At 35.7% G+C, this 21283-nt stretch overlaps 1 protein-coding gene across 5 annotated transcripts; it reads left to right on the top strand.

Annotated features, from left to right (window-relative positions):
• The first annotated feature begins 83 nt into the window (after positions 1-83).
• LOC306884059 (lysyl oxidase homolog 3B-like) lies at positions 84-20947 on the top strand. 5 transcript variants are annotated; one of them, XM_079439700.1, is made up of 16 exons: positions 84-277; positions 2804-3139; positions 3228-3391; positions 4540-4757; positions 6775-6831; positions 8630-8686; positions 9606-9813; positions 9916-10096; positions 11056-11210; positions 13546-13701; positions 15705-15864; positions 17135-17378; positions 18194-18309; positions 18401-18537; positions 18633-18744; positions 20139-20947. In XM_079439700.1, the coding sequence occupies exons 2-16, from the start codon at positions 2812-2814 to the stop codon at positions 20210-20212; spliced, it is 2367 nt and encodes a 788-aa protein (XP_079295826.1). In that variant the 5' UTR covers positions 84-277; positions 2804-2811; the 3' UTR covers positions 20213-20947. The 5 variants fall into 5 exon arrangements, with proteins under 5 accessions (XP_079295826.1, XP_079295830.1, XP_079295828.1 ...); XM_079439704.1 differs by lacking the exons at positions 6775-6831; positions 8630-8686 and adding an exon at positions 12403-12573; XM_079439701.1 differs by lacking the exon at positions 8630-8686 and having other exon boundaries at positions 86-277.
• The last annotated feature ends 336 nt before the right edge of the window (positions 20948-21283 follow it).

Genomic DNA, 21283 nt, shown 5'->3' with positions numbered 1-21283 from the left:
TGATTCGTGTGAAGTCGTCCACGAGTCAGCTCCACCTCTCCCCCTTGTGCCTCGTCTTTCCCATCGCTCTCTCTCCCACCCGCACGACTGTCCAGCTGGCAATTCACTGCCATTACAGCCCGTTACCTCTGCTCAAGACGCTTTTGTTTGCTTCGCACAAGGTCTGGGTTCTGCAGAGGGTACTCAAGTCTTTTCTGGATGCTTCTCAGGTTCTGTGCATAAATATAAACTGCATGAAACTGTGTGCCAAGACTGTGAAGAGACTGCTTAACTTGAGGTAAGGGTAAAATCCAAAAATATGATTTTTATTGAATAGTTTTATCTTTTTGCTAAAGTGTCACACATATTGTTGAATAGAGTATATATTTGCACAGATATGATCTGAGACGCCAAGTAGCCTACACCTTTTGTTCCTCTCAGTTGTGCAGTGAAGCTAATAAATGGTGTCAACGCATTTGCAACAGTTTAATCTTTTATAGAACACTGGTAACATTATTAAAACACTATTAGAGTTTTGACGGAAGTTCCTTTTTTCCTTCTCCGCTTGCATTTCTTAAGAATGGACAGCAGTGTCTAACTGTCCAGAGAAGTTGAGCTGCTTGAACTACATTTGAAGTCACTTTAAATACGTAAATAAACATCTGTTTGCATTTTGCCCTCACATGTTTGTTAACCTGACGTTTAATAGTGAATTTGGCTATAATCTCGACATAACTTGTGGGGTCCAGACCGCCGTTACCTAAGCATTTATTTTGCCTGTTTATATAGGCATTTCAAATCATGATATAGTTTACAGATGATGTGATTTAAAGATTTGATCATGTATTTTGTGCTGTTAGTTTGATTTAATTATATTTACCGTAGAAATACCATGTGCTGGTGAAGCATGTGCCCCTGAGCTACTGGAGATCTGTTTTCAATTGCGCGCCAGTCTCTTCACTGCCTTGTATAATTGGATCCATTCAGGAAAAGTTATTGATCTATTCAGTTTGATATATTTTACATATTTAAGTTTTACTCGTGTAACATTCTTGAAATTGCTTGTCTTATACAATTATGCAGATTTGATATGTATTTAATAGCCTTATATGCATTAGTTAGTACTTTATTAGAAAGGAGACAAAGGAATATTGGTCATGAAGAAAAGGTAAAATTAAGGTAAATATATATTTGTCATTTCCAATCAAGCTGTTGTTTTGTCAAATTATGCATCTTTTAGATTCCAGAAAATTCTTAAAATTCTAGCTATGAATGACAAAGGAGCCATTTTATCCCAAATTAAAATTCCATCACCTCATTTCCACAATACAATACATAATTAAAGATGTGGTGTAAATGTTAATGACAGAAATGAAAGAATTCTTCTGGAATGTATTCCCAGTGTGGGACATTGTTAAAAATTAAGTAAATTAACAAACAAGAAAACTGTGTTCTCAAAGAGTTTATTTTAAGTCTTACTGGACCAAAAGTGGCCCTATTTAAAGGGAATATTCAAGAATCACCCTGATATGCATGTAAAGGCCATGTGGTTTTTATGGTTGCTGACATTTTTACATGGATTAAAAAGATTGTATTATGACCTGATATTCAAATGAAGGCAATTCAAAAATCCAGTCAGTCCACAAACTGACAATAGAAGGCCATGTGTTTGGGTACTCGCTCATAGCCAGTGGAGAGGGCGCTCAAGATTTACATTCCTCTGTGACCCACAGGCACCAGAGTGACTTGTCTGTTAAGCTGTTGTTACATTAGTGAAATCACATTGCCGCACCAGTGAGGGGCTGTTATATCATCAACACAATTATCTGTGCAATGTCATACTATATACAAAGAGTTTAAACACTTAAACCAGTGGGTGGTTGAGGTTCAGTAACTGTAATGCTTTTTTTGTAATAACCATTATTCACGATGGTGATTCTAATTATTATATTCTTATTACTGTACACTGTAAAACATGTTTTTTTCAAAGTTGTTAATAAATTTTACTGGAGTACGTTTTACAAGAAAATACTGTTTTCTTTGTGAAATTTAAAAGCAAAGAAGTATATTTCTTTTAGTGCAGTATTTGTTTACATTACAGTAATGATAAAGTCATTTTTAAATTTTTTGCATTACGGTAATGAGAAATGGTGATGGGGTTAGTCACCTTAAAAATTATGTTGCATGGCAGAAAATCTTCATGGTCCTAAAAATATAGGATTAATTGAAATGTGAAGTAAAATGACGGTAAATGTCTCTTGTGAACAGAATAGTTTTAGTTGTACGTCATTTCCAATCAATCTGTCAATTGTTGGAAATTCAGGATACACGCACAGATCTGTGGGTAAACCTATAGAGAAAAACCAATTATAGCTTTTTTTTGTGAAATTATCATTAATAACCGTAATGCTTCTGAACGTTTTACAGGGTTTTTTTTGGAGAATAATTATTTACTGTAAACTGCAAAAATAATTTTTTTGCCATGACCAACCTGGTTCCAGTAAAACGCTTGTAGTTGTCTTTGGAGTATACAGCCAGTATGCTGAAACCAGAGCCAATGTTGACAAAAATAAAGATTATTGCCGTATGTATTATTACTTCAGTCAAAAAATTTTTTTTGGTGTATAGTAATTTTTTACAGTAATGGAAAATTACATTTTTTCATTACGGTAATGAGAACTGGTGGTGGGAGTGTGCTTTACATGTTCTATGTGAACACATGATAGTGCTCAAATCTAAATATACTGACATTCACACAACAGTAACCACATGTTTTTCAGTATTTTTCAAACCTTCCCCTCTTTGTTTCTGTTCCCTGCCACAGAGCTGCACATGGAGCTGTGTCAGTGGTGGCGACACATTGTTGTCTTCCTAATTCATGCTTGGATTCCATCATGCTTTGCCCAGACCACACCGCCAGTGCGCTCGAGCCCCACACCGACCCCTCAGGCAGTAGAAGGCCCGGAGACTCTGAAATTCCGTCTGTCTGGCTTCCCCAGGAAACACAATGAAGGCCGAATTGAAGTGTTTTATAAAGGCGAGTGGGGAACCATCTGTGATGATGACTTCTCACTGGCCAATGCCCATGTCCTCTGTCGCCAGCTGGGCTTCGTGTCTGCCACGGGCTGGACTCATAGCGCCAAGTATGGCAAGGGCACAGGTAACGTTCCTGCACACATTCGCACACTTAATCAGAGCAGATATAAAGCAGTTTCTGTATGTGTTCAGAGAGATTTTGTTTGTTCCAGGTAAGATTTGGCTTGACAATGTGCAGTGCAGTGGCAGTGAGAGGAGCGTATCAGTGTGTAAATCTCGTGGTTGGGGTAACAGTGACTGCACTCATGATGAGGACGCTGGAGTGATCTGTAAAGATGAGAGACTGCCAGGATACATGGACTCCAATGTTATAGAGGTATAGGGCCTTACACAGAAACAATTAAGAGAAAAAAAAAATTAAATCTAACTGTCGTCAACAGAAAATATGAGAGAAAACGTTTTACAAAATGTATTTTAACTGTACTTAAACCATTAGTTTTGTCTATTTCTAAATTTCTAAATTTATTTAAATTTTTCTTTTGTTTGGCCAGTGTTGTCTAGCTTCTTTGCTAGTTTACTTTTACTACTACTGTACCACTTTGTAGCAATATTATTATTAAGTGTTATACAAATATATTTCAATTTAATTTAAAATAGGTTTCTCTTATATTGTACAGTAAGTATTGTTTAGTGCAAATAAATGGATTAATTACAGAAACCTGTGTGGCTAACATTGTTAATCAATTCATGGCCCCAACTCAGATAGTACAAAAAAGGAATGTTGCTAATTTAACACCTAGTAAATATATATATATATATATATATATATATATATATATATATATATATATATATATTTTTTTTTTTTTTTTTTTTTTTTTTATCAAAAAAATAATTTAAAAACAACATGTCTTTATAATAGAATACTTGCTTTTAGCATTTATGAGTGTGGGAAATGGAGTTAAGTACAATAACTTCTACAGTGTTATTTTAGCATAATTTTAATATTATTGTAGTTTTTATTAATATTTTTAATTATGTTCTATTTTTATTTTATTTATTTATTTTTTCAGTTTTCATTGTAGTTTAATTTGTTTTGTAATTTTATTATTTATGGAATTTTTATTACCTTTTTTCAATATTACTTTGAAATGTAATTTAGTTTTAGTCCAGTTTATTTTTAATTCTTTCTAGTTTTCCAGTAATTTTAGTGCTTCAACTTCAACTAAGTTAGTTTGACAAGGCAACAATTTTTAGTTTAGTTTGAGTTTTTTTCTAATATTTGTATTTGTATGTTTTATTTCAGCTTAATTTTAAATAACAAACATTTTTAAATAGTTTTAGTTAATGATAATGACTCTGATCTAACATGCAGGAAACACTCGATGACTGAGCTCTGCATCTTTTTTTTGTCCTGCACTGTCTAAAGCGGTTAAATACACTCCCATCTCCCTAGCTCGTTCACAATCTGTTCATGTTTGGCTGTCAATATGGTTTTTATTTTTTGAATCATGTGTCTCTCAGGTGCAGGTAGATGAGAATAAAGTGGAGGAGGTACGTTTGCGTCCTGTGTTCACCATAGCCACTAAGCGGATGCCAGTCACTGAGGGGGTGGTGGAAGTCAAGAATAAGGAAGGTTGGGCTCAGATCTGTGATAATGGCTGGACACCCAAAAATTCACGTGTTGTTTGTGGCATGATGGGATTCCCCCACGAGAAGAAGGTCAACAAGAACTTCTACAAGTGAGTGTTCATGACATGTTGAGGCCAGGATGTTGGTAAGGGATCAATTTTATCCAGCAGCAATTGATTGGATTGTGGTTGGCCATGGAAACACTTTTACACATTTTAATATTACTCTTTTAGACTTTGTGTGTGGCATCTCACTTTACTGTGGCAGTTTAGCCAACGTGAGAGGAAATTATGTTTACTTTCTCAGTCATCTGTGAAATGCAGCGACATACACACAGTTTAAACCACAGACAAACATCTGGACAAGGAAACTATTGCATAGACGTAGGACATTCATGCACACCAACTGGTAGAATGTACACTGTAGGGGTCTCATCCCAAAATCCAATGGAATGTTACAAGAATGTTCCACTTACATGAATAAGCCCTATGCAGAATACAAATGGCTTTACACACGTACACCCAGACAAACCAACCAGTGAACAATACGAAAAAGCTGAGAGGAAGTCTCTACTCAATGTCTGTCTGCATTTATTTCCCATGTGTGGTTTTAAAGGTTCCATTTCTCAGCCCGTCTCCCTAATAAGGCACGTACGCACCATTACCTACCCCACATTCTTGAAACAGTTGCACACTGTGACTAATGATGTTTCCATAACCCCACAGTTATATTTGAATGGAACTTAGGATTCCAGCATAGTAAAAGAAGCCTGTTTTATTATTGACCAGAAGGTTTCTTTCTGGAAAGCTTTGACTTTATCATAGTTTAGGTGAAAATATCCCACAAAATACAATCAAAATCAAATAACAAAATGTTAGTGTAAATATGGCCAAATATGATGGCTTTTTTAACTAATATAATATAATGATATCAGCTATAACTGTAAATAATATATAAACTTTCTTCAACTTTAATGTAATATTAAATAACATTCTACAGTTAAAATTATAATCAAGTACTTTACATGTACTTTAGTATGTTATTCACTATGTCAAAATATATGTACTTCTTTGAAGCATCACTAAAGGTTATGAAAACATATTGATTTAAAATGTAAAATTCAAACATTTCCACAAGTGCACTTTTTAAAAGTGTTTTAAGAAACAGTAATGAAAGTGTAGTCTCTTTAAGTACACTGAAGGTGCCTTTTATATTTTATATATATTTATATTATATTTATGTTATCTGCAGTTTTTTATAAATATATGCTGTGAAGTATACTACAAGGGCACATTCAAAACAATTAAGCACACTTTTTTTTCTATTTAGTAAGGGTTAAAAGGTTAGTTCACCCAAAAATGAAAATTCTGTCATTAATTACTCACCCTCATGTCGTTCCAAACCTGCAAGACCTTCGTTCATCTTTGGAACACAAATTAAGATATTTTTGATGAAACCCGAGAGCTTTCTTAACCTGCACAGACAGCAACGCAATGACCAAGTTCAAGGTCCAGAAACATAGTAAGGACATTGTTAAAATAGTCCATGTGATATCAGTGGTACAACTGTAATTTTATGAAGCTACAAGAATACTTTTTGTGCACAAAGAGAACTAAAATAATGACTTTATTCAATGATTTCTTCTCTCCCAGGACAGTGCACCACCATTATCGAGTGTACCACAACGCATACGTTTGGTTCTGCTGACATAGAACATGCATGTGTAGTGGTACTTATAGCATCATAAAATTACAGTTGAACCACTGATATCACATGGACTGTTTTAATGATGTCCTTACTATGTTTCCGTGCCTTGACTGTGGTAGTACCCTTGCTGTCTGTGCATGGTCAGAGAGCTCTCGGATTTCATCAAAAATATCTTAATTTGTTTTCTGAAGATAAACAAAGGTCTTATGGATTTGGAACAATATGAGGGTGAGTAATTAATGACAGAATTTTCATTTTTGGGTGAACTATCCCTTTAAGGGAATATGGTGATGCCACGCAACCTTTCCCATCTCAAACAGTCTAAACTGTCCTGAAGTGGACAGAGAGAAATAAGAGAGATACCGTAAACAGTGTACATGTGTGTATGTGTGCTTGACCCCATTTCCCTGTATTCAACAGGCATCTCAGAAAGAGATCTTCTGAGGCAAAATCTAAAGTTAAAGTAACAGCGGCCAGGTACTATCTAAGGGAAAGAAATCAGTAGTGTTCTTTCCCTAGAGGATTCAAGCACATAGTGTGGCTTTAGTACACAACACTATTAGTGTTAGTCAACTAACTGCAGTTTCGAGCTTTAGTCAGTTATCCTTTTTTTGTGATGGGGTTGTGTTGATATGCTCTCTCAGCGATGTGTTCGTGTCAGTGAGTGTGTCTGTCCGAAAGAGAGGTGGACGAAACATTTCCCCATGAAGAACTTATTACCATCTGTTAGTTTTACTCACATAGTTTTGAGATGAGGCTGTGCTTGTGCAAGAGTAGAAGTTTTCTGAGGGAGATATCTTGAAACAGATACCCTCATACTAACACAAATCCCTCCTTGTGCTTACTGCATGTTCACCTCAGATATGTGTGCTTCTAATGTGCTAGTTTCAATGTATAACAGGCATGGGAAAGTGAAATCACCATTAACCTTTTTCCTTTTTAATTGATGTGGTATTTGGTAGTTCTCATCCCAAAGATTCTGTTACTGAAAATTTTGGTAATTATTATTATATTTCAAATAATTATTAATTTAGTTAGCTTGTGCCTCACAGCATCTTGTTAGTGTTAAGTCTTAATTAATTCGAAAAAGACTTGGATCTTATTGTCCTCTTTCCCATGCAGCTGGTATGTACAGTGCCCTCCAAAAGTATTGGAACAGTAAAGACAAAATTGCTCTGTTGGCTGTGGAGTCAAGACATTTACAAATATGATTAAAAGATGAATATGAGGCAAAACTACAGAATGTCAAATTTTATTATTGGGTGATTCGACACATAGATGTTTTACCAGCTAAGAAGTTCAGCACTTTTAGGGTTTCATCCCTCTATCTGATGTGAGCATAAGTATTGGAACAGTTGCCTCACAGGTCTTTCTAAGTGATCAGCTGTGTCCTGTTGCATTAATTCTTCAGATATTAAAAGCAGGGAATGTGTCAGCATACAGCCTCATCTGTAAAGCATGGTGGAGGTGGTGTCATGGCATGGGCATGCATGGCTGTCTCTGGAACAGGCCCTATCAACTTTACTGATGACTTAATGTATGATGACAGTAGCAAAATTAATTTGGATGGGTACAAAACCATCTTGCCTACCAATATTCAAGAAAGTGCCACCAGATTCATTAGGAAGTGCTTCATATTGCATCAGGACAATGACCCAAAACACCCTGCCAGTTTAGTCAAGGAATTTATAAGAGTAAAGAAATGGAAAGTCTTAGATTGCCCAAGTCAATCTCCAGATTTAAATCTGATTGAACATGAATTTCACCAGCTGAAGAGGAGAGTAAAGGCAGAAACTCCCCAAAACAAGCAACAATTGGAATTGACTGCATTAAAGGCTGGGAAAAGTATTTCAAAAGATGAGACCAAGAGTCTGGTGATGTCTATGGGTCACAGACTCACTGCTGTGATTGAACGCAAGGGATCTGCAACTAAATAATAGCTTTTAATCTTTTATATCTGCCTTATGTTCAACTGTCCCAATACTTATGCTCACATCAGATAGAGGGATGAAACTCTAAAAGTGCTGTTCTTTTTATTTGGTAAAACATATATGTGTTGAAACGGCTAATAATAAAATGTGACATTCTGTAGTTTTGTCTCATATTCATCTTTTAATCATATTTGCAAATGTCTTGACTCCACAACCAACAGAGCAATTTTGTCTTTACTGTTCCAATACTTATGGAGGGGACTGTATATGTGTGCGTGTGCATGTTGGATGTTGCAGTGGACATTTGAGTGTTTCTGGATGCTTAATGGATGTTTGCATTACAGGCAGGAGCCTAAAACTAGCACTAAGCCTAAACCAGGCAAATCAGCTGCAGCTAAAAGGTAACCTTGGTTAAAAAAAAAAAAAAAAAAAAAAAGGGGAAGCATACATTACCTTTTTGGCTCAGACCTTTTGAACCTTCTCTTTTGTTCTCTAAATCTAAATGCTGTCAGTCAGAAATGCTGCATTACAGGTGATTCTGGGGCCTAGACAAAACCTATAGATTATAGAAATCGGTTAAAAGACAAAGAAGCTTTCTCAAATGTGGAAATAGGCTACGCTACCATTCAAAAGTTTGGAGACAGTTTTTTTTTTTTTTTTGAAAGAAATTAATATTTTATTCAGCAAGGAAACATTAAATTGATCAAAAGTGACAAGCATAATGTTACAAAGATTTCTATTTCAAATAAATTCTGTTCTTTTGAACTTGCTATTCATCAAAGAATCCTGTAAATATGTGTACACAAAAATATTAAGCAGTACAGCTGTTTTCAACATCTCTTGAGCAGAAAATCAGCATATTAGAATGATTTCAGAAGGATCATTGGACACTGAAGACTGGAGTAATGATGCTGAAAATTCAGCTTTGCCATCAAAGGAATAAATGATGTAAAAAAAATATATATACATATAAACATTTTAAATTGTAATAAGACTTTCAAAAAATTGTACTGACCATACTTTTGAACAGTAGTGTACATTATGCAATTTTGTTGTCCTGGTGTGTCTCTACATCAATGAAAATGAATGAGTTTGGTTAAATTACACAGTTAACACACAGTTCTGCTGCCATCTCCAATATTTGTCCATAATCTGTGCATTATAGAAATTATGCTGATTACATATGTGTATACAAGAATATTGCAATAGCTGTTGAGCATTTAAACATCTTTCTCTGAATAAAGGCTTACCCTGAGTATGGACTCTAATCTGAAAATAATGTGCATGTAAACATGGTCTCTTTCACATCTCCTCTCTCAGGCTGTATGCTGAACGGCAGAAGAATCACTTCCTGGTTCATTCAGTGGCATGCTTAGGCACAGAAGTGCACTTGGCCGCATGTCCTCTGGAGTTTAACTATGACAATGCCACAGAGTCGTGTCCTGGAGGAATGCCTGCTGTGGTCAGCTGTGTACCCGGTCCATTGTACGCACAGAGCACTGCCATGAGGAAGAAACTCAAGATGCCGGTAAACTGTGTATTTCATTAGTGCTACATAAGTTTAGATTAGTTTATATATAAATGTATATACTTCTATTAACTGTTTCTTTCTCTGTTTGTTTCTCATCAGTCTACTATGCGGCTGAAGGGTGGAGCGAAATATGGTGAGGGTCGTGTCGAGGTGTTGAAGGGCAGTGAATGGGGGACGATTTGTGATGATCACTGGAACCTGCTCTCTGCCAGCGTCTTATGCAGAGAACTGGGCTTCGGCTCTGCCAAAGAAGCCCTCACAGGTGCCCGCATGGGACAAGGTGAGATTGCAAAAGAGAAACAAAAACAAATTAGGATATAATGGAACAAATACAGACACTGTTTTTCCTGCCGTGAAGGAATGCTTTTATTACCTGCCCAGTGACCTGGACTCTCATCTCTGAGGTTTTCAGAGATAATATAACTGCCCTCATTTATTACCTCCTTTATTGCCCAGATTTTTGCCCCAATTTGTGGTTTGGAGTCAATGCTAGTTGCTGAAAGTTATAGCCAGTCTGCAGATTTTAGAAAGTCAGAGCATTGACAAATTTCACAAAAAATGGCATACTGTATGATGGGCACAGACTTTTTAGCTTCAGACTAAGATTCTTTGGATTGAACTGTATATACTTTATTATCCCTGTTAGGTCCCTGTTTGTCTTGGACATAGACAGCTGGCACAGAAAAAACACATCAGGCATACAACATCATGAGAAAAAAAGAAAAATTCAGTCAAAATGCACAGTTTAAGAAAAGGAGCATATGCAATCAGAGGATATAAAATGTTTGACATGTGTCATGTATCTTTATGTGTGAGTTTGTTGTGTACAACTTGAAAGTCTGGTAGTATGTGGTCCTTTGAAAAGTCCGGTTTTGTATTCCAGCCATAAAAATACTGTACAATGGCACCAAAAAGTATTTAAACAAACTTGAAACACTTCACTTTAAGGGATAGATAACCCAAAAATGAGCATTCAGTCATCATTTACACAGCCTCATGTCGTTTTAAACTTGTATGGCTCTCTTTCTTCTGTAGAACAGAAAAGCAGGTATTTTGAAGAATGATGAAAACCAATTAGTTTGGGTTCCCACTGACTTTGATGAAATATTTTATTTATCCAAAATAAAAAAAAATTGTGTTACTTTTTTAGGACCAATATCTTTTGCATGAATAAAACTGTTAGTTACACGATTTTATGTATTTTTGTCAGTATGAATTTTGCTTTGTGCTTTGTCTCAGGGTTGGGGCCTATCCATATGAATGAGGTGCAGTGCACAGGTCATGAGCGCTCTCTGTGGAACTGCCGCTATAAAAACATCACAGCTGAGGACTGCAAACACACTGAAGATGCTTCAGTTCGCTGTAATGTTCCATATATGGGCTATGAGAAAACGGTCAGAGCAACACACACATACTCACACTCATAACAGTTCTTCTTATGTGTTGATTTTGTTACTTAACACATAGGTCGCATGTCATTCGGTGTTTCCAGTGACTCTGTTACATTCATTTGCATCTATTGCTTGTTTCTCAATTCAAGAAGAACATAGCAATGATCAAATAAATTACATTTATTCATGATGTTGTGCTCAGTATTCATCTTGGCTCATAATGGATGACTGGAAATATTGGGTATCATTGTCTGTATTAAGAGACAATTACTGGAATTAATTAATCATCTGTTGTGATTTATTACGATTGATTCTCAACAGATGCAACGTACCTTAACCATTATGCACCTTCTGCTTGAAACCTCTTATATGCATGTAGAAGACACCGGGGCTAGTTGTCACATACTCTTATGAAAGAATCCTGAAAAACATTATTATTGTCTCATTAATAATAATAAATGTTTCTTGAGCACCGAATCAGCATATTAAATGATTTCTGCAAGATCACACGACACTGCAAACTGGGGTAATGGCTGCTGACAATTAATCTTTGCCATTACAGGAATAAATTACATTCTAATACCTATTTAAATAGAAAACAGTTATTTAAAATTGTAATAATATTTCACAATATTGCTGTTTTTACTGTATTTTTCATCAAATAAATAAAGTCTGGGTGAGCATAAGAGACTTTTTTTTTTTTAATATTTAAAAATCGCAAATTTTTTAATGGTACGTTCAAACAAGAGTAAATTATATAATGAAGGTAGATTTTAACTAAAGAAGTCAAACTGTGTTCTTAGTAGAATAATATTGTTCATAAATGTCAGGTCAGGGTAAGTTGTCAGATAGGTTTTAATAGTTCTAATTTTGTACATATTAATTTAAATTTTTGTTGCCCAAAACAATGGTATGGTAGTTTTATTGGTTACCAAGTAGATTATTGCTGTTTCATAATTGTGGACTGTTTAAATTTACCCAATATAAAATAACAACCCCACTATGTAACTTTCCTTTCTTTGGCAATGAAATATTAGAGTTTTTTTGTAGCCAAAACTGACTTTTGAAATAAACTAACAAAAAACACCTCAAGAAACATTCTTTAGAGTAAGAAGTGTGACACTTAGCCCCGATCTCCTGTATATTTCTAGTTGAACTCCCTCTTACACCTCATTCCTGGTTGTGCCCTGCTCAGGTGCGCATCTTAGGGGGACGATCTCGCTACGAGGGCCGTGTGGAGGTGTTATATACTGAGACTAACGGGACGCTGCGCTGGGGCCTGATCTGTGGAGAAGGCTGGGGAACTGAGGAGGCCATGGTTGTGTGCAGGCAGCTGGGCCTTGGGTACGCCAACCATGGCCTACAAGTAGGATGCTAACAGTAACAGCAACACACACTTGCATGCTAACAATGCCTTGAACTTTCTGCTACCATCGAAAAAATCAGATGGTGCTGGCTTACACACTCCCACATACATATTCAAAGCCTTGAACTTTGAAAACGCACCACATGAGTCAGTGCATGTAGTACAGGGACGGACAGAAATAAACCTGCTGAAAAGATCAGTCAGCTCAAGTTTGGCTACTGAACAGCTTGGTTAAACTACAGTAGCTAGACCAGCATAAAACTAGGACTGACCAGCCATGTTGTTCTATACTAGGGCCTCATTTATAAAGCCGTGCTTTTTATGATCCTATATGTGAAGGTACAGTATATGACAAGTTATTCATGTAAACATATATACCTACTATTTTAAAGTTTTATACATATTAATTACCATATTTGTTGCCCACAACAATGGTAGGGTAGTTTTATATGTTGCAAGCTTAATTGCAATAAATTTACTGATTAAATTTACGCATATAATGTGTATATTTTCACAAAAGATCAACTCTTTTTTCTTGGGCAATGATGATGAATATATATATATATATATATATATATATATATATATATATATATATGTGAGAAGCAATTGATTTTAATGATGTAATTCTCAAAAAAAGAAATTGTATAATATTAATGCATACTGTGTATTTTTATCTTTACATTTTACGAAGCAATGATCATTTTTATTTTCTGATATATAAGTCTGTATGCATGCATGTTGGTGTGCATAAGAACATTTTTAAACCAGTTTTTGCTTTTATAAATCCTGTAGAATGAAATCCATGGAATTTCGGGTCAAATCTGAACCTGTGTTTTATAAATGAGGCCCCGGGTCTTTTCAGCAGGGTTGTCTGTCTGTGTATGTGGGTAAACAGCGGATGGCAGGAGACAGATGGGTGAGCGGGGTAAGATATGAGTGTGTTTGACGTGGCGTAGGTTGTGATTGCAGGTGCGTCTGTCAGGTGGGCGCTCGCAGTATGAAGGGCGAGTGGAGGTGCGGGTGGGGCAGCGGTGGGGCAGTGTATGCAGTGAGGGCTGGACCACCAAAGAGGCCATGGTGGCATGCAGGCAGCTAGGGCTGGGGTTCAGCATGCATGCGATTACAGTGAGTACATGACATATACACAATGCTCGCAGACGCAGCTCTATTCTTTCACCAGGAATGCTGTTTTTTAGCCAACACGAATGTTTGTAAATGACTTTTTTTCAGAAATATAAGTGGAGCACTTTTGTGGTAGCTGTATTACAGCTGTATCGAACAGCCATTGATTATTTTTATTTTTTATTGGTCCACATGTCTGGTCATGTTTTACCCTAAAAGAAAGATATTATATATTATATATACATAGAAATTTTATTGCAGGACCAAGTGAATGAAAGAATAAATCGTTTTTTGTAAACTAATATATATATATATATATATACACATTTATTTATTTATTTATTTTTTAGTGTGACCTGGGGCCTGTTCCATAAAAGACGGGACTAAAGCGGTTTCATAAAGGACAATTCAAGTTAACGCAATCTGACTAATGCTATCCAGGTTCAGTGAGTCAGGATAATGTGACGTACACGCTTATTCTGAAGCAGCTCTTAATGTCGATCATGGATCAAATCGATCCACCGTAGCAAACAGCGAATATTTGTGCTGTTTAACGCATTTGAAACATTGTGTTTTCCTCAGTGCATAACTGACACGTCACAGGTATATTTTTCATCTGTAAATATTAGAAAGTCATGCAAATATATCCATTTTGCATGCGCATGCGCGCAGCACAGACGGAGCAGGATAGAATAATAGTGCAAGAATTCTGAATAAAATATACATTTTGCTAAAAATATTTGTTGTTGGACATTAAATGTGACACAGAATTTTAATCCTACATTTAAGTGTATTTTTATGATAGCAGTAACTGTTAATCAAATGTAAGCTGGCTAATACAGCAATAGCTCAAATGAGTTAAATGTGTGTTCCTCTTATCAGTTAAAATGTACTCTGATTTCTATTATTTATTTACATTTTTAATTCAGTGATTTTCACTTTTGATTGTGTTTTTATGCTTTAAAGAGCCATTTTAGATTGTAATGTTTTAATGTTCTAATAACCATAAAAGGTACAGCTGTCATAAATTCAGAGAGAAAGGCTGCATGGCTAGAAACTTCTGATGAACTGAATGCACTAGTAGCCACAATGTCATTCGACTACATTTTGGGCACAATACATTAAATACAGTTGGTTATAGCCTATTTTTATTTTTTTTATTTGATTATTTAAGGTGTATTTTCTGTATACTTTTATTTTTGGACCGATAATAAATTCAGCTGATTGTATGTGAGAGAGTCAGTGGTAATATCGATGCGTTCCTATTGGTCAGTGTTAGAGGAGCTCAGCTTAGCCGGACAGTTAGCCTGCTCTTGACTAGGTTAGTTTGCCAGCATAAGTTGCCACAGTGACTGAGCTTGAGCTATGGTAATTTTGCTTTCAGAAACCAAATCAAGTGAAAATAAGTCAAAATTACTGAAATAAACCTGGCTTATTTGGTAAACTTGTTTTATGGAACCGTCATGTTTTACACCAGAAGAAGTCAATTAGAAGATTTATTGTAATTTTTTTTTTTTTTTTTGCATTGTGACATTATTCTCATGACAGTTAAGGTTAAACAACAGTTATGTTTCTCCCCAAATGATCATTACCATGGTGCAAAAATTAATAAATAAACAATAAAATAAATACTTTTAATAAAGTATGATTTCTTTTTCCATCTTCCTAACTTATTTTATTTTGGGGTGAAGTGTGGCCTGGTCTTTATTTTTTAATTTTTTTTATTTTTTGCAAATTTCCTCCCAAATTCTCATTACCGTAATGCAAAAATAAATAAATGAATTAAAATATTTATCTTTTGGAAATACTTTTTCTTTCTTTTACTGTGGAAAGGGGGGTGGGAGGGGTGGAATTGCCTGTTCTTCGAGTGCTAGATGCTTAATGTTTTACAATCTTTAAGTAGTTATGAAAATAGCATTTCAAAATGGTATGTGAGTGACAATCTCTTCATAATAAATTGTAAATCACCATCGGTCTGTGTTTGTTTGTGTTGTGTGTTTGCTAAGGAAACATGGTATTGGGACGGCAGTAATGTGACAGAGATGGTTATGAGTGGAGTGAAATGTACAGGCGATGAGATGTCTCTCAGCCAGTGCCAACACCACAGAACGGTCAACTGCCAGAAAGCAGCCGCACGGTTCTCAGCAGGAGTTATCTGCTCAGAAAGTGAGTCACCTTACACAATATGCACAGACAAATACAAAGAATAGCTCCAATTTGATTGTTTGATATTAAGCTGGTATTTAGTCCAACAGGACTAGGACTTTTTACTGATTGTAGCACTTTATCAGTGTTTGTGCTTTTCAGATAGACTGTCAGTCTTTGTATTAATGATGGGGATTTTTCTTCAGATAGACTGTCAGTCTTTGTATTAATGATGGGGATTTTTCTTCAGATAGACTGTCAGTCTTTGTATTAATGATGGGGATTTTTCTTCAGATAGACTGTCAGTCTTTGTATTAATGATGGGGATTTTTCAGTGAGACTTTAGCAAGTTATGTTTACACAAGTGACTGTCTTTATAAGTGAGTCACTGAAATATTCACTTAACTGATTTTTTAAAAACCCTCATTCCCTGTGTTTTGCTCAGAAATGCACATTAATTTTGCTTTGGCTTTGTTTGGAACTATTCTTGTTAGCTCTGGAAAAGAAATAGACAAAAGTTGTATCCTAAATGATGCCCTAAAAATATGCACTTATACTATACGATATGTTCTCTTCCCTCTGTACAACACTTCCACGCTTAATTTTTTTCTGTTAATCAAGTGTCATCCAAGCATTTGCACTTATTCTTTTTGGAATTTTAACTGTGAGCACACCACTCACACTATTTATACTAAAATTGCATATAATAGTGCATAAGTTTGTGAATTGGGACGCAGCTAATTGGCAATATTGTGTTTAAAATGTAGGTCACTCAGTAATAACCTGTTTATAGAACTGCTGTATAAAACAATATCATACTCAGAAACTAGTTCAGAGTCTTGTATATTCAGTCAAACGGTATAAGAGTCAAAGCTGACGGTTTTGCAAGAGTTATTCATAATATTTTTATAGATGGCTGGAATTGTCACCTCTCAGACGGTCAGTCTGCTGCTGATGGTAGAGCTAGAGCTGTGGTCAGTCTGCTGTTTATCTTTCTCTGAGCACTGCTCTGTAATTAGTGAACCTCACATGGCAAAGGCTTGACTTCAAATGACTTACACCTGTCTGGATTATGTATACAAATGAGATAACATATCATTTTCTCAACTGTTGTGCGTTGAGCAAAACTGTTTGTTCAGACATTAAATCCTCAGACATCCAGTTCAGTGACCAACATGCAATGTCAAAATAGAAACAAAAATCTAAATGAAATTCTTGGACCATTTTACGTTTCCAGCATGCGGTTTCAAGGTTTTTGCATATTTTAGCTTGTACAATTTTATTTCCTCAGCTGCATCTGATCTAGTGCTGAATGCAACACTCGTGCAGCAGACGACATATATAGAGGACCGGCCGTTACACATGCTGTACTGTGCAGCAGAGGAGGACTGTCTGTCCAAGAGTGCTGCTAAAGCTAACTGGCCTTACGGTCACCGCCGCCTGCTGCGCTTCTCTTCACAGATACACAACATCGGACGGGCTGACTTCAGACCTAAAGCAGGCCGTCACTCATGGGTCTGGCACGCATGTCACGGGTAACCATACTGTTAAAAACTATTTAAATCATTTTTATTCCTTTTGTGTTGAACATCTGGGTTCACTTTTTGTGTTGCTGGTCAAATTGACTCCCACTGGTTTTCATGTAAAACTAAGAAAAAAATAATATAAAACCCTATTTGTACACTGAGGTGCTACATCTAGGTATAAATAGTATGTAACATTATTTTTTCTTAATGTAAATAGTATTTATCAATATTTGTAAATATCCTCTGCCGTTTTATGTTGAGTTCTCAAACTTTTGTGAGGGTAAAATGGGTTTATCACATTTATTTTCAGTGCTACTACAGACTAGTAATTCATAATTTCATAGACTGGTTGACTGTGAATCTCAAAGACATGAAGAAACAGTGATTTGAGTAAACTTCGAGTCTTAAACTTCATAAGTTGTCATGAATTTAATATTTTAGTTGTTGACCTGTTGTTTTGCCTGACTACTCTTTTTCAAAGTGTTTTGGTGAATTGTATGGAAACCAGTGAAGAGTCTATTTTACCTCAATCAATGTATCCAATGTAAATTAGTTTCCAAAACACGTGTTGATAATTTTCATGCACATTCATAAGCCTAAATGAGAAAACCCCCCCACAAAATTTCAAGAAGATTTTGTGCTTTCAAGGTATGATTTCTGACCAGTCTTTAGACAAGCAAATGATCTGTTTTTCTCTCTAATGTTTTGTAGCATTCTACGCTCTATTGACCACACTTTGAAGACCCTTTGTCTGTACTGCTTTTCTAGCTGATTTATTTTCATTCAGTTTTGATGGGATTTGTTATGTGTGTGTGACTCCACAGGCATTATCATAGTATGGACATCTTCACACACTATGACCTGATGTCTGCCAATGGCACTAAAGTGGCAGAAGGACACAAAGCCAGCTTCTGCCTGGAGGACACAGATTGTGACGAGGGTAAATCACACTCATCCAAATACACATTTACAGTCAGCTCTGTTTAGTTAGACACATTTTTTACTTGTGTAAATATTTGTGTTTATGCTAGGTGTTTCCAAGAGATATGAGTGCGCTAACTTTGGTGAGCAGGGCATCACAGTGGGATGCTGGGATTTGTATCGCCATGACATTGATTGCCAGTGGATCGATATTACTGATGTCAAACCAGGAAATTATATCCTTCAGGTCAGAAAATGGGTGCAGATCATTGTCCCCGGTCACCAAAAACATGCATTCTGTTGATTTAATAGTATTTAGACTTGTTTTTTGCTTCTTTCCAGGTTGTGATAAATCCTAACTTTGAGGTTGCTGAGAGTGACTTCACAAACAATGCCATGAAATGTAACTGCAAATATGATGGGCACAGGATCTGGGTCCATAACTGCCATATTGGTGAGATATGAATACAAAGCCTTAAAGAAATAGTTTACCCAAAAATGAACATTTACTCACTCTCAGGTCATCCAAGTTGGATAAATTCAACATTACATCAATTGCTCACCAATGGATCCTCTGCAGTGAATGGGTGGCATCAGAATGAGAGTCCAAACAGCTGATAAAACTTCACAATAATCCACAAATAATCTACACCACTCTAGTGCATCAATTAATGTCTTGTGAATTGAAAAGCCACATTTTAGTAATAATCAAGTCATTTTTAACTTCAAACCATTGCTTCCAGCTAAAATACCTCTACAGTCCAAAGCTGTTCTAAACAAATATGGGACCCTGGACCACAAAACCAGTCTTAAGTCGCTGGGGTATATTTGTAGCAATAGCCAAAAATACATTGTATGGGTCAAAATGATCGATTTTTCTTTTATGCCAAAAACCATTAGGACATTAAGTAAAGATCATGTTTCATGAAGATATTTTGTAAATTTCCTACTGTAAATATATCAAAACTTCATTTCTGATTAGTAATATGCATTGCTAAGAACTCAATCTGGATAATTTTAAAGGCGATTTTCTCAGTATTTAGATTTTTTTGCACCCTCAGATTCCAGATTTTCAAACAGTTGTATCTCGGCCAAATATTGTCCTATCCTAACAAACCATACATCAATGGAAAACTTATTTATTCAGCTTTCAGGTTATGTATAAATCTCAATTTCGAAAAATTTACCCTTATGACTGTTTTTGTGGTCCAAGGGTCACATATGTCAGTGAATTTTGAGATGAGATGACAACAGGAGATGGACTTTTTCCACTGGAGAACATTTCCTCTGGAGTCATCATGTATTATTGTTATTTGGCCAGAGTCAATGTTTAAAGTTAAAATGCCTTAATGATGGATTTGTTTCTTACAAACGTGCAACCTTTCACTTCACAAGACATTAATTGATGGACTGGAGTCTGGATTCCTTGCGATTTATTATGATGTTTTTATCAGCTGTTTGGATTCTCATTCTGACGGCACCCATTCACTGCAGAGGATCCATTGGTGAACAAGTGATGTAGTGCTAAGTCTGTTCTGATATAGAAATAAACTCATCTACATCTTGGATGGCCTGAGGGTGAATATATTTTCAGAAAGTGTTCATTTTTGGTGAGAATTGTTAGAGAATATCTATGTTTGTAATGGAATATGTAATGAAAAAAAAACAGAATTATGCAACCATAAACAGTAGTATGCCACATTCTTGTCACATGATCTGACATTACATGTTGCAATTAAAAAATAATCTGGGAATTATATATATAGTATATAGTGAGAGTACATTAGGGTAGTGCTTCCATTCAATGTCAAATATTGAAAGATTTATTTTCCCTTGTCATTGTTTCAGGTGATGCTTTCAGTGAGGAGGCTGAGAAGAAGTTTGAGAAATACCCTGGACAACTTAACAACCAGATCTCATAATCCTATCACCAGACTGATCTAATTAGCATATTGAGACAATCTAATATGTAGGTTAATCCAGAGTAAAATATTTATTCATTCAAACCAGCCATACACCATTAACTTCTCACATTCCTAAAAGCTACAGTATCCAAAGTTTTTACGCCAAGAGTATAATTGTATTGACATTACCTATATTTTTTTATGAAAACAGAACTCCATAAAACACTCTGGGCTACTGAGTCTGGCTTGAGTAGTGTGAAGATTAGATGTAAATGAACATTTGCTCAGGCCGTGCAGTGGCAGGCCTGTCATATGTGTTTACAGTGCAATCAGGTGCTTATTTTCTTAAAGGTTTAAAAAGTCTTGTCGATGCATCACACAGCCTATGTGCTGCTGTCTCTGTGAGTTAAAAATACTTGAATGTTTTGTACTCCAGATGAGCATTCGTGTTTAAAAGCTGTTGCAAAGTGTGAATGTATGTTATGCTTCAAAGCTCTGACTCGACTCCTATTTTACTTTCATACGCTCTTTCATGTATGACTTGTTAAATCTTCAGTGACGTTTTTTTTACACGCTGTCCTAGATTTGTCTTTTTACTGAACTGGTTATGCATTCATGTGTTCAGATACAGTAAAATATTTCATGTCACTTGCAACTCTGTTAAAGATTAAAAATAAAGTGTTATTTAAAGTTGTAATTCAAATTATTTCAAGTTTCATGAGCCATTAAACAAATAAATGGTAATTAAATGATCAGTCATCACTCCTTATGTTACAAAGGCCTCTGCTTAACACTCAAAGATCTGGAAAAGCTACACAGCGCTTTTTTTTTTATGTCTCAATTTTATTTTCTAGTAATGCATAGCAACCACCCTGAAAACCCTAGCAACTGCATTTCAATCCGAATTATTTGAAAATCAAAACAGTGTTTTTCACAAGTACAGATCTTCCTTCAATTTTGGGCTTTTGTCTGTGATCTTGAACTGTTGGTGAGAGGAAAATCAGGGCTAAATGAGTAAAACATGGTTGTTGCTGGAAGCCATTGACTTCCATAGTATAGAAAAAAATATTATGGAAGCCAAAGGCTAGT

Source organism: Barbus barbus, assembly GCF_936440315.1.
Source record: "Barbus barbus genome assembly, chromosome: 18".
In the NCBI taxonomy this organism is placed as follows: Eukaryota; Metazoa; Chordata; class Actinopteri; order Cypriniformes; family Cyprinidae; genus Barbus; species Barbus barbus.
The sequence above is the reverse complement of the archived record's forward strand: the minus strand, read 5'-3'. Positions and strand labels throughout refer to the sequence as shown.